The 14029-nt window shown below is 47.4% G+C and overlaps 2 protein-coding genes across 2 annotated transcripts in view; both read left to right on the plus strand.

Annotated features, from left to right (window-relative positions):
* Nucleotides 1-285: 285 nt before the first annotated feature.
* On the plus strand, nt 286-1153 carry LOC130851976 (circumsporozoite protein-like; the record flags this gene model as incomplete). The annotated part of the gene is made up of 1 exon (XM_057732627.1): nt 286-1153. A coding segment is annotated over exon 1 (444 nt), but the record flags the coding sequence as incomplete, so codon positions are not given.
* Nucleotides 947-14029, plus strand: part of TTC9 (tetratricopeptide repeat domain 9) — a 31239-nt gene continuing 18156 nt past the window's right edge. Inside the window, exon 1 of the mRNA XM_057730400.1 lies at nt 947-1567. Coding sequence (XP_057586383.1) covers nt 1156-1567 — 412 coding nt within the window. The 5' untranslated portion in view covers nt 947-1155. The remainder of the gene's footprint in view (nt 1568-14029) is intronic.

A 14029-nucleotide genomic window follows, 5' to 3' on the forward strand; every position in this document is an offset into this window, starting at 1 on the left:
TCTCTACCTGGCAGAAAGACTCTCCCAGTGAGTGGTGTATCTCCCCCAGTAGAATGGGAGTTAGTTACTTGAGAGCAGGGCCGTCCCTTCCTTGACAATCTTTGTCTGCCACCTGACCTCAGCACATCCCCAGCAGACAGCCGCCACTCAGGGCAGACGGAAAGAATGAATGAAGTAAGGGACGTAACCTCTCGAGGCAGGGCAGAACTGTCCTGTAAAAGGAAATCAGAACGCACGCCCAGCCCTGAGGACCAACAGTAACAGGTGTTTTCCATCTCCGATGTCTGTGATGCATTCTGCACCACTGCCTGCACACCCAGGCGTTAGCACACGGCGGCTCTGCAAACAACGCCCTACACGCTGAAGTGCCCACTGTATTCTGGGCGCCCGGGCGGCCACACATGGAGACACATCTCAGCGACAACCAGCATCCACAGGAGAAAAAAAAAAAAAAAAGGCCCTGCCACCTTAAAAATATTAACGCCCTGCTGCAAAGAACCAGAAGCTGTGGCTTGTGCCTCTACGCCCCTTGCTACCCGCCGCACCTTTCTTTTTAGTTTATAAGAAATCTATTGAGGGTGAGTCTGCATGCGCTTCGTCGCTAGGCGCACACACACACACACACACACACACACACACACGCACACGCACACACACCCTCCCCCTTGTCTCTCTTGCACACTAGGAGTGTCTCCGAGGGCTGGATTGAATGGGAAAGAACGGGCCCGTCTTTGTCATTAATCCTCCCCTCCTTCAGGCGAGCCAAGCTCCTTCCGGGTCAGCGATAATCACCGCCAACCCCCTCGGGCCCGCGGTCCCCCGCGCCGCTAGCCCCGGAGCGCTCGAGGGCCAGGTCGCCACCGCCCGCAGGTTGCGGGCGGGGAGCAGGGCGAGGAGGAGGGCGGGCGGCGCTGGAGTGGGGGAGGGAGGGCGCAGGGAAGGAGGGGAAGGCGATCCGAGGAGGAGGAGGAGAGAGCAGCCTCCCGCAGCTGGCGAGGAGAATGGGAGTGCGGGACGACCGCCCGCCGCGGGGTGTCACGGCCGCGGCCGAGCTTGCCAGGCGCGGGGCCGGCACCCGCCGCGTTTAAACCCGGGAGGGCGCGGCGGCGGCGGCGGGCGGATCGCGGCGCGCGCGGGGCGCCGGGCGGCGGCCGAATGGAGAGGAAAGGCTCGGCGGCCGGGGCCAAGGGGAACCCGAGCCCGCCCGCGGCCGGCGAGGCGCAGCGGCCACAGCTGCCGCTGTGCGTCCCGGGCGGAGGCGGCGGCGGAGGGACCCCAGCGCGCGGCCAGGCTGGGGCGGCGGCTGAGCCCGCCGAGTTCATCCGGCGCGCGCATGAGTTCAAGAGCCAAGGGGCGCAGTGCTACAAGGATAAGAAATTCCGCGAAGCCATCGGCAAATACCACAGGGCGTTGCTGGAGCTGAAGGGGCTGCTGCCGGCCGCCGGGGAACGGGAGCGGGACTCGCGCGCGGCCTCCCCCGCCGGGGCCCCCAACCCCGGCGGCCTCTCGGAGGAGCAGAGCAAGACGGTGGAAGCCATCGAGATCGACTGCTACAACAGCCTGGCAGGTGAGCCGCGCCGCGCCGCGCCGCGCCCCCGACCCCTCCTCCCCCTGCCCTCCGGGTCTCCCGCCCGGCGCCGGTCCCCGTGCCCCGGCCCCGGCCCCCAGGGTCACAGCCGGCCACCGCGGCGCGCCCGCCACGCACACTTCCCCGCCGGGACCGTGCCGCTCCGCGAAGGAGAACCTGGGAGGGGGGCGCTTTGGAAAAAGTGTGACTTCCAGGATTGTACCTTCCGAAACTCGTTGTCACCCCGCATTCCTCTCCCGCGTCCTTGTAAATCTCGCCTATAAATAACTGAACAGACAGATGGGGACCCGGCCGGCCTGGCGGCGACTGCTGCTGCTACTGCTCTCACCGGTGGACCTGGGTCCAAATGCGGGAAGCAGCACCCAGGGTGGGCCACCCGCGCCCACCGCGTGCCCAGTCGCTGCTTTGCCTCAGGGATCGTTGGCGTCGGGGCTCGCCCTCACCTCCACCTCCCCCTCCCCGCCTGACCGCATCCCTATGAGTAAAGTCCTTCCCAAGTTCCTCTGGCCCCAGTAGCAGAGGGCAGTTTGCTACGGCGCCTTCAGCATCTCAAGCAAAATGGATTCCAAAATGCACTTTCTTCTCTCTGAGCTCTGCTGGGGCTCCGGTTGCCAGGTGAAGAGAGCGATCTCAAAGGGAAGCTAGTTCAAGATTGGGCTTGAGCTGTGCTACATTCTCGCTCTCCTCCCTGCCACCCTCCGTGTAGCACTGGTTCTCACACCAGCTAGCTGCTAGGCTTGAGGAAAAGGGAGCCCTTTTATTGGGATAAGAATGTGAGGTATACATTCCCGAGTACACTTTGGGGATTAAGGTTAAAGGCGGGCGTTTTAAAAAAATTAACTTTGGCACAGGAAATTTTAAAGTCTTTAAAAACGGAGGAGTCTGGGTCATTCCAGGGCCTTCCTGAGAGAAGGTGGACGATGTTGGCAGAAGCAATGGCTTTATATTTGAAAAACACTCTCTCCTCTTCTCCGACCCCATTTGGTGGGATTTGGGCAAGATCCAGCCCCTCTGACCAAATAAAGCCATCACTCCTAGTGCCTAACCCTTGAAGTTGCCTAAACTAGCTCTGGACAGTTGGAGCAGAGTCGGGTTGGGAGAATGGGTGTGGCTGGGGATGGTGGATTTGTCTGGGGCCCAGACTGTTGGGGGATGAAAAAAAATATATGAATAATTCTGCTCTGTTCCTAAGTGCCAGTCAGTTCTGTTCCCTTTGAGATCTCTAGTGCCAGCCTGCCTCTGCCTTCCCATAACGCCATGTCAGATGTCATCTTTAATCAGGTAAAGCCCAGGCGCTCTGTAAATTGTTAAGTTGTTTGCAAACTTATAGGATTAATACTAATAGCAGTAGTAGCAGTTGTGGAAGTGGTGGTGCTGATAGCAGTGCTGGTAGTAACGGCAGCAGATAAGGTGGTAGTAATACAGCATAGACGGACTATTTCCATTCATCAAAAGTCTCTGGCATATTCACTACTGCCTGGTGGATATAAAGGGCAGAGTGGCCATGGGTGGAGGAAGAGGCACTCTGGATCACTAATGCAGTGATTTCAGAGTGGTAGTACAGTCTCATATTTAGTATTTTCCATGGGCATTCTAGGGTTGCCCCTCACCCCATACTTTTTGGCTGCCAGCTTATGGCCAGCACCGCCTACCTTCTACCCCAGCAGTGGTTACATTTCCATGGTGAAACCAAAGCTGTGTCCTTGGTCAGGCCAGCCCAGTCAGGGTGGGGCTGAGATCTGGACAGTTCCTCCAGTTCCATACCCATCCCCCACACACTTTGGAAAACTTTAGTGGTGAGAGAATGGAAAGTAGCAACGGCAGATTTCCCCCTCTGCTGCCTTCTCCAGCGCTCACCACTTATTAATATTAATAATTTATGGGTTACACAGTAATGCATACCTATAAAATATATTTTCTTTCAGAAAGTACAAAATTACCTTTAATCCCACCAACCTAAAGAAATCCACTGTGATATAGTTGCTTCCTATATTTTTTTCTATACTTAAACATAAATTATTTGCAAAGCTCAGGACCTCCTGTATCCTGGTTTTATTCCTGCTTACCATTATGTCACAGCATTTTTACACTTCACGGAAACATTTTTGTGAAGATTATTTTAAATGGCAACCTAAATTTTTTACATGTGCGTTTACAATGATCATTTGATGGAGAGAGAAAGAAAGATGATCACTGTTGTTACTGTTAGAAGCAGAACAGTGCAGCATGGCCCATAAAATAATCTTTTCCCCTGTGCCTGATTAAAGGGAGGAGACAGCAACTGCAAGTTTGTTCTGGCAAAAAGACAACTGGCCCTTCCATCAGGGCTGCAGTGCTGGTTGAGCAACTCAGTGGGCTCCAGGTGAGAGCAGTCTGAAGATGTTGGTTCTCTCAAGAATCTGTCCTTCTACACAGCTGTGCATAGAGGGAGAGGCTTGGGGTTTAGAAGCAATAGGGACTAGCCCAGAAATACCTGGAGGATTAGGCTGGGTTGCTAAGGGCATCTCAGCACCAAACAAAAGACTGTTGTGAGGCTTCTGGAGGAAACCTAGGTTCAGTGGACCCTTGAACTCTGCATGGAAGGCTCCAAGAGAACAGCAAGGGGGCAACTAGAATCTGCTAAGAGATGTAAGCCTAAAAATCCATTTGGATGACTTGAGGTGACCGCTTCAAGAGTGTGCAGGAAATTTGCAAAGTGCCTGTGGTCGTGGTCTGTTCTGGCTTGGAGTTCCTTCTGATTAGTAGGGATCTAACTGGTGGTGCAAGACTCCTAGATTTGATTGTGCATGTCTTATTTTCTAAGAAATTCAAGGAAGGAGATGAGAAGCATCTTCTTCCTTCAGAATTTCTAATGACTTTGATACAATGATTAGAAAAGATACTCTGATCTGCCTGGGGAGATGTAGACGTGTAATTCTTACCAAAGCTGCAAAAGAAGCACGTACTGGCCTGTTGATCAACACCCACTGACCTTGAACAAGACACAGGACTCCCCTGGGGCCTTGGAATGTTCTGTGCAAAACCTCTTGAAGGACAGAGCCTTTTGCTTTACATCTGTTCCTGTGGGGCCGTAGTGGCCCCAGCTGGGGTGTGATCAAAAGGTTGCAATGCTTTGTTGGTATTTGCAAATGATGTTCAAGACTCAAATGCCCACAGTGGAGATGGGTGCTGACAGGCCATGGCATTGGATCTGAAGGCTAGGTGAGAGTCAGTTTTATGCCTCTATTCTCAGCATACACTGTGACTTTTTGTATAAGTCCCTACCACATCATTTTACCTCCATTTTCCCACCCATTTAGAACTGTGTTTGGGAGGGTTTCTTTGTTTTGTTTATTTTGCCAAAGGGGCAGATAATAGCCATTGATCCCAATTGAAAGTCCCAGGACAGGGGAGTGACAAGGCCTAAAGAAGCCGCGCAAGAAAAAGGCCTGGATGGAAGCCAGCTTTATCAGTGCTTGTGGACGTGCCTTGAAGCCATGGGATCAGGGGCCAGCGACATAATTTGGGGGGCCCAGTGCAAAATGAAAATGTGGGGCTCCTTGTTCAAAAAGCAGGAGAAAATTGTCATTAAATATTTTAAAAGAATTTTTTTCCCTTTCATTGTCTCTCTCTTTTGATGTGGTGTTTTTATCTGCTTTTATGATGTCATTTCAAGAAAATTACAATTTTAAATTATTGGCATGGATTTACTGTTCATCTTTATAGTGTGCAGTGCCAGTTTTAAGTGGAAATATAAGAGCACTTAACTTGTATATGAAATTATGTAAGTTACACAATTCACGTTTTGTAGCCTGTACATATATATGAAGTTTATTCTTACTGGAACCATGGAAATGCTGACAAAATGAACTCAACTGCTTTTATTTCACTTTTTATATGCATACTTTATATGTGCACTTTCTACCAATCTTGGCTTTCTGGTGAGTAAGGAAAGGAAAAGGAGCTAAAAGAATAGTTGTACCTCTCTCTTCTGCTCACATTCTTGCTTCATTATCTCATTGGGCTTCACTTACAAAACACAGTTTCAAAGATAAAATAATTAAGAATTTCAAGAAGTCAACAGCAGAGCATTAAACCAAATACAAGGCCCTTCTGAGCATGGGTCCTATGTAACTGCACCGTTGAAGCCACCCCCCAATGGGACACCAGAAGATGACTGAGCTTGTACATCTGAGGTGGAGAGAATTAGATATAGACTCTAAGGCAGATTCTGAGACAAAAGGTACCCCACAGAAATTGGTGTGGGAACCAAAGAACCAAGCATGAAGATGGATAAATTACAAATGCAAGAACTCAGTGATTTAAAAGAAAAAAAAGAGGTCAAGAACTAGGGACAAGCAGTAGCCTAGTAGCCAGAAGATGAGTTGTTGGGATAAAAACTGGCAAAGGAAGGGAAAAGAAGAGGGGCTTCATGCTAAGATGCTCAGCCAAGATCCTGCCATCTGGATAGGAGAGTTTGACTGGCCAAGCCATTGTTGACCTAAGGCTGTTCCTCAGGCAGCCCCGTGGCCAATAAATCTTAAGCCTGTAAATGTGGCTTCAAAGATCATCTTCTAAGAAAGGATGTGAGAATTGAAACTTGTAGAATGCTTTCAAGGAAAGAATATTCTGAATGTAGACTTTGGGCTGAGTTTCTAAAGTGCATTCTGAAGTTCCTTAGTTTACCTGCAAAAGTAATGAGTTGGGTGACTCGTAGCCAGAAACTCTCTAGGATATCTTGAAGTAAGAGTTCCTACAGCCAAAAGGCATGGGGATGCCCCATCCAAGGCAAGGGAACTTGGCTGCAGGGAGGACAGGGAGACCAAGGTGTGGGGCAGCCGAAAGCTGTTCCCAGAGCTTCACAGGTTGGGAGTAACCTCCAGATGGGACATTCTCTCCTGCCAACTGTTCTTGTTCATCACCAGGTTGTGAAGAACAGCTCTTCCAAACAGCTGGGGTGAAAACCAAATGTTTCAACCAACCAACCAACCAACCAGCAATTTCCTAATTCCCGAGTATTTGACTTTAGGAAATCAGATGTCCATGCTGGGACCAGAGTTTCCCGTTATCACCAAGACAGTTCGTGCGGTCCATTCCCAATTACATGGCAGCAACCACAGCTCTAGCACGGACAATGGTACCAGACATTTAAAAAGCCAAAGATGGGGAATTCCCTGGCAGTCTAGGACTTGGTGCTATCACTGCCAGGCCCCGGGTTCGATCCCAGGTCAGGGAACTAAGATTCCACAAGCTGCTCAGTGTGGGGGTGGGGGGAACCTTAAAAAAAAGCCAAAGATAATACTACAGAAAATTAAAAGAGTTTAGTCTTCCTCAAGGTATTCATATGGCCTTGAAATGATCATTAGCAGCGTAAAGCTCATTATCTTTGTTTTAAACATACATACACATTTTCATATCAGCAATGAAATGATGCCATGCCTTGTAGGACTCAAAACCAACAATTCCCAACTATTTTTTAAAAGGAAGCAGGATGTAGGAACTGTAGTCAATATTTTGTAATAAACTATAAGGGAAAAGAATCTGAAAAAGTATGATATATCTATATATATATCTGAATCACTTTGTTGTACACCTGAAAGTAACACGACATGTGTAAATCAACTATACTTCAAGTATGAAGAAAAAAAAAAAAGGAAGCAGGATGTGTAATGCGAAGGAGAGTTGACTTGAACTAGAAGAATCCTGGGTTGAAATGTATCCAAGTGGACCTTCTCTTTCCGGGGAAAGGAATTTAAAACAGCGCTGCAATTACAAACGAGGTTTACACAGAGGAAGCTTGTGGAGCAAAGGTCTCCCTTCCACAGTGTGTCTGTGTGTAAAGAACGAAAGTGCTAACTAGCTAGCTCCAGAGTTATGTAAAACCAGAAGTATGATTTCAATTTGGTTATGACCCCATTCCTTACAGAGGTGTGTGAATTCCCTTGTCAATATTACCACCTTGTCCTCAGCATGAGCTTAGGGACTTCCAAAAATGGGGATAATCACCACTACCTGAAGTGACTTATTTCACAACCACCACCACAAAAGAACAGCTATAATAATAATAACAGTAACAATAATGGCAGTAAAGACTCCTGTGAGGAGCCCAGTTTCTGGCCCCCAGTAGACATTCCATGAATGTGTTTGAAAGGAATGAAAAGGCTTATCCCAGCCTTTGTCTCATATTAAGGATCCAAGAAATTCAATCATTTCATTAATATTAATTGAGCAACTAATAGGTGCTAGACGCTGGGCTTGAGGACTGGGTACACAGGAGTAAACATAAAGGACAAGGTCACTGCCTTTCATGAACTTCCCTGTATACCGTTATAACTGTGAGAAAGAAAACTCAGTCTTGGAAGAGTTAAGTCTCTTGCCCATAGTCACATGGTAGTAGTGGCAAACTGGGATTTCTCATCTGCCAGGATCTAGAATTCCAAAGCCTATGGTCTTAACCATTCACCCCACAGCCTCCATCTTTAGAAGTTTCTTCCTTAGATACTAAAATTTGCCTCCTTGAAATTTCTATCGATCCATCCATATTCTATCCACCTTTTGAAGCAACAAAAAATACATCTAATCACTGTAACAAGGAAAAGCCTTGACATTTTTAGGGCAACGCGCTTGCCCATCCTCCAGTCTTGTCTTCTGTAAGTTATTCCTTTTACCGTGATTGTGCTTTGTGTGGTTAAGATTCCCATTCTGTGACCATCCTGGGTGGTTAAGGGGAAAGTGTCCTGCTCTCTGTAACCAGGTTCTGTGTCACTAGGAAGGTGACCTGAATTTGTACGGACAGAGAGGAATGAGAATTTGATGAGTCATAATTTCTAATAAGCCTAGAAGCTTGCAGAAGCCCCACCCATACCTCCCCCTCTTTTTTTAAAAAAATTTATTGATTGATTGATTGATTGCGTTGGGTCTTCGTTGCTGCACATGGGCTTTCTCTAGTTGTGGCAATCAGGGGCTCCTCATTATATGGGCTCCTCATTGTGGTGGCTTCTCTTGTTGCAGAGCATGGGCTCTAGGCAGGCGGGCTTCTGTAGTTGTGGCACATGGGCTCAATAGTTGTGGCACATGGGCTTAGTTGTTCCATGGCATGTGGGATATTCCTAGAGCAGGGATCGAAGCCATGTCCCCTGCATTGGCAGGCAGATTCTTAACCACTGCACCACCTAGGAAGCCCCCTCCCACTCATTTTTATCCCCCTTGCTCCAGAGTGTGTGAATTCCAGTTAAGAGGTCTTGAGAAATTTAAGTGGATGTGTGAAGAGTAGGAATTCATTTCAGCCATTACTTTTCAGTAACCAGTTTGTGGATACAATGAGGGGAAATGACCCACTGGAAGAATAACATCTGGACTTGTCCAAATGCATTACTCCAGAACTGGTCAGTTTTAATGTCATGAGAGTGATGACACCATCATTTAAAAATATGTTCCGGTTTAAGGTTCTAAATGAGATGGGATGCAGTATTCTTCTGTGTGGCCTGGAACATTTGCTCTCCTAACACCCTGTAAAGTAGTATTTATTTTTTTAGTTTGTGTTTTTATGACTGGCTGATAAGTTCTAACTTTGTGAGCCAAAACCTCATCTCCCAAGAAACAAAAGCAGCCCCTCCCCCAAAGCCAGCAGTAAACAGAAGAGTTGGCCCTGTGTCTAGCTGGGCAGGAACTGAGGGAGACTCATGTGACAGCTGGTGGCACATTTGCTACATATGTGAACTTAATCCTGTCACAAGACCTCTGGTCTTGAGTTTCCTCACTTATTAAATGGGTATAATCATGCCAGCCTGACTCACAGTGTCAGGGTGAGAAGCAAGGAGGTAACGTATGAATGTACTTTATAAACTACAAAGTATTGGAAGTGGAAGTTATCCTTTTAAGTGGACGGGGATATTTAGGAGGCAAAAAGAATAGAAATAAGAAGTGGTAACTGCCCAGTGAAGGAAATTCCCACCTCTGCTTCTAACAATTTTAAGATAAGAGGGATAGTTGAGTAGTATCTACTAGGAGAACTCTCTTGATGCGAGGTTTCTGCATTACATATCTATTGACTGTGACACTCGCATTTTGTTTCAAACACACACACTGAAACGGTCCCCCAAGTGCATGTAGTCCACAAAAAAAAAAAAGCACTTGCTAATACAGTAAAACAAAAGAGTTTCTGATGAGGAGAATGTGAGGGGTATTCTTTGAAGGCCAAGTGTCCCCCGCTTGTCTTCGGACATTGCCATCAGGAACACAGTGGAAGTGTGACTTGGCGAAGAGTGACACGGATAGCAAGTTCTGCCGCTAACTTGCCCGCTGCTGTGGGTCAAGGAGTTTTACCTCTTGGGCTGTAGTTTTCTGATGTCTAAAAACCAAGGGTTGGAGTCCAGGCTCTCGAAGGTCCTTTCCAGCTCTGAAAAGAATAATTCTTCATTGTTTCGGAACAGGGTGGCCATTACCCAGAATGGGAGAGTTCTGTGTGGATTGATAGAGAACAGTCTCCAAAATCTGTTATTACATGAAAAGGCAGAATGCAGAACAGTGTTTATTTGCTTTGTGTTAAAAAAAACAAAAAGGATATAAACTCGCATCAACATATATGCTAGTATAGTATATGCTTTTGAGAAGATTATCTGAAATTATGCAGGTGAAGCTGTTCACTTCATTTGAATAAGGGACTGGGCAGAGAAACTGGGGAGAGACTTTTCTTTAATGATTAAGACGAGAGTGGTACATTTGTTACAGTTGGTAAATCTATATTGACACATGATCACCAAAAGTTCTTCGGGGTTCACTCTTGTGTTGCACATTCTGTGGGTTTAGACAAATGTATAATGATGTGTACCTATCACTGCGGTACCAAACGGAGTGCTTTCACTGCCCTAAAAATCCTCTGTGTTCTGCCTCTTCATCTCTTAACCCCTGCCCCGGCAACCACTGATCTTTTTACTGTCTCCATAGTTTACCTTTTCCAGAATGTCCGATAGTTGGAATCATACAGTGTGTAGCCTTTTCATACTGGCTTCTTTCACTTAGTCACATGCATTTAAGTTTCCTCCATGTCCTTTTTTAACTTTTTATTCTAAATCTTTCTATAGTGTATGACTTCTCTAAATATATGCATTATTACTTTTATTTTTAAGAAAAATGATGACAGGATTATCTGTGTAGAAAGAGTTTGGGTAGTTTTGCTTTCTTCTTTTATGTTCCCAAAGAAAACTTATCATATACACATAATTTTTAATGCCTTTCTGGATATTACCTGTGCCTTGTCTAAGCCTGTCAGACTGTAACACCAAAGATGTCAAGCAAAATTATCCCAAGCCCCAAACTTTCTCTTCATAACCTATAATATGACTTATCTTTTCTGCAGTATCCACCACCCCAATGCACACACAGAGCTAGATCCTGACACATGGTACCTCATAGCAGAGGGACGCCCCTCTGGACTCAGTAGCACATGAGTGATGGTTTGAATCTGCTGGTGAGTCAGGGAAGAAAGCTGGGTCAGAGCTTGTGATACAGGCTGGTCCTGAGCATTAGTGATGTGCCTCTAGTGTGGAGGAAGGGACCATTTGGTGGTCCATGTCCAAGATTCTTGTTGGCCCCAGAGTCTAGGAAATCCTGCCCACCGGCAGCTCAGACACAGCACCCGGAAGGAAGCTCACTCACTCATCAAATCTTTATTGGATGCCTGCCATGGCTCTTCACAGCCCAAATCTCAAATCCACTGTGTTCTCCTCGAAACATGGCATGGGGTTGTGGGAACAGGATTCTAATCCAGACTCTGCTGTTAACTTGCTCTATGACTTTGGAAAAGTCACCTTACTCTGAGCCTCAGTTTCCTCATATGTAAAGAGCGGGTGTTGGGTCAGATGCCCTCCAAGTCCCCTTTCAGAAGTGTGGAACTGTCTAGGACTTTGAAGACCATCTAGCTCCCCTCCCCCCATCTCTCTCTGGAAGCAACCAGAGTTAGGAAGGAAACAGGAAACAAGCTCTCTTTTGTTCCAGTTTACTGACATGTGCTGACAAATAACCATAAAAGATCTCAACTAAGATTTCCAAGGTAACCTTCCAAATTGGAGGGTAAACCAAAATAAAGGAAACTGCAGTCTGCCAGGATGACAGTCAGACAGAGGGTCTCGGAGAGAAACCAGAGTGGGGGTTGGAAGCCTCTATAAAATATTACCTGGGCCCTGGAATCTAAATTGATGGCACCGGAGATTACCTATTGCTGCTAGACCTTCTCAGATTATTCCAAACTTCAAACTTTGATTCTAAGCAGGCAGTCATTCACCATAAGAAATCGGGCAAAACTAGCTGTATCAGGCAAGGAAGCGCTGATGGAAGAGGGAAAAAAAAAAAAAAGCTTTTAAGAAATGAACTGGCAGGGCCAAGAGTTCCAGGCAACAGTTGCTGGCTAAGCTATAGCATCTCAGAGAGTTGCCACCATTGGCTCCAGACTGGAGAGCCCTGAGGAGTCTGGGCCAGATCTGAGAATTTGGGGGATGTGATTCTGGGCCTATTGCTCATGCTGAGTCAGAACTGAGCTCCTTTCTCGAATGGACTTGAACCTCAGGCTGTAGATGCCACTGGGTCTTTGGAACTTGTGTGGAATTTCCCCTGATACCTGGAGAGAGAGAGAGAAGGGTTGTGTCCCTCTGTGTGCCAATGCAGATGGGAGGGCAGAAAGGGAACACAGAGGAACGGACAGGCAGCAGACCTGGATCCCAGAAAACCTGCAGGACACGGTGGCCTAATGGAAAAGAACTTTACTTATCGTAAGAGGATCTGGGTTTGACTCCTGACTTCCCATTGACTCCTCCATTAAACTTGGGATGGTCCCAATCTCTATGAGCTTTTGTTTCCATTATAGCATGGAAGTAATGATACGCACCAAACAAGATTGTGATGGTGATTGAAATTAAAGGATACATGCATCCTTGCCTAGCACAGTGCCTGGCACATAACAGATGCTTAATAGATGATGGCTGTGTGTAATTCTAACTCCTGCTCCAGTAGGTACTATGGCGGGAGAGTGTGCAAGAGGGGAGGAAAAAGGACTTAGCAAAGGAGGCTATGGGAAATATGGGAAGCAAGTGAGCAAAAGAGGGGTCGTGGCAAGTTTCAGCTCTTAAGTGGCTACAGTGCAGAGGAGAGGAGCAAGGTGTGAACAAACTGCCTTTGATGTGGGTGTTTCCTACCTGCCCGTGAGACTAGGTGAACAAGTAACCCATCAGGCTTCTTCTGAAGGGCAACTGAGCTCCAGCAGAACCAAGGGCCTTTGGGCCCTGAGGTCTGTGCCTGCTTCCAGCTTCTCAGGTCCAGAAAACACTTAGAAACTGCTGGGTTGTAGGCAGACATGTCTCTGGCCTGAGACTGCAAGCGGATAAGCCTCAGTTAGACGGGGTCTGTTCTCTGCCACTTTCCATCCTTTGCCCCAGGATTCTCTGACCCGTTCTTTGAACTGAACTAGCAGGGGAAGAACCTCAGACTCTCTCACAGGTTAGACCAGTTCAGAGTCTGAGAGCAGAGAACAAGGATGTGCCAAGAAGAGAAGACACATGCTGTGATCAGCTGGGTTCCCTGGGGACCTTCACGAGGAGGAAAGCTGACTGGTGTGCCGGCCAGCCAGCCGGGGAAAGGAGGCTGTGGAGGAAGTCAAAGCCTCTGCGAGAGGGAGAAGCTGCTAAGCTGGCAGCCTCACGCCCGCTCTGCCTGTTCCCTTGTGTCTTATGCTGGTGCCAGCTTACTGAGCTGCCTTCCTCGTGTCGGATGAGGAAAGCCCCTGGCTTGATCAGGTGTCCTGGGAATAAAACCACTAGCAGGCATGTCCCTTGGCGTCTCCTTTTAATCCCGCTGTACAGACACTCCTCCGCCATTATGCCCGCGGTCCTCTCACGACCCTGGGTCTCTCCAAATTGGAGCTTCATGAACAGGAAGTGCTTTCTGCTCGGGAAACCCTTCAGAAGCCTTTGCTACCTCTCTCCTGCCAGGTTTCCCCTCTGCTCTCTTTGAAGACATAACGGGCATAAGTGATTTTTTAAAAAATAAAATCACAGCTGATGAGGTTATTCTAAAAAAAGATCGTTTCTTCCCTAAGAGGAACTCTGATACCTGCTGTTACAAATTCTTCACCCTGATGCGCGTGCAAATTCTTCACCCTGATGCGCGCACGCACACACACACACATTTTTTACAAGGTTCAGGTTGGTACTGCACAAATGTTCACAATGTTTTCCACCAATATTTTCCACTAAAAACATTTTTCAGTGTTACTAAGTATTTTTCTACAGCATGATTTTAATGTCCGTGCCATGTTCCATTATACCAATGCCCTGTTATTTATGTAACCAGTCTCCTACTGATGGATCTTTAAGTTATTTCCAACACTTTGCTAATACACACAGTGCTGCCACAGTGAGGCCACAAAAGTACTCTTTCTGTGTACCTGTTAACTAACTTATCCCCAAACAC

The sequence above is a fragment of the Hippopotamus amphibius genome, chromosome 4, assembly GCF_030028045.1.
Source record: "Hippopotamus amphibius kiboko isolate mHipAmp2 chromosome 4, mHipAmp2.hap2, whole genome shotgun sequence".
Classification (NCBI taxonomy): domain Eukaryota; kingdom Metazoa; phylum Chordata; class Mammalia; order Artiodactyla; family Hippopotamidae; genus Hippopotamus; species Hippopotamus amphibius.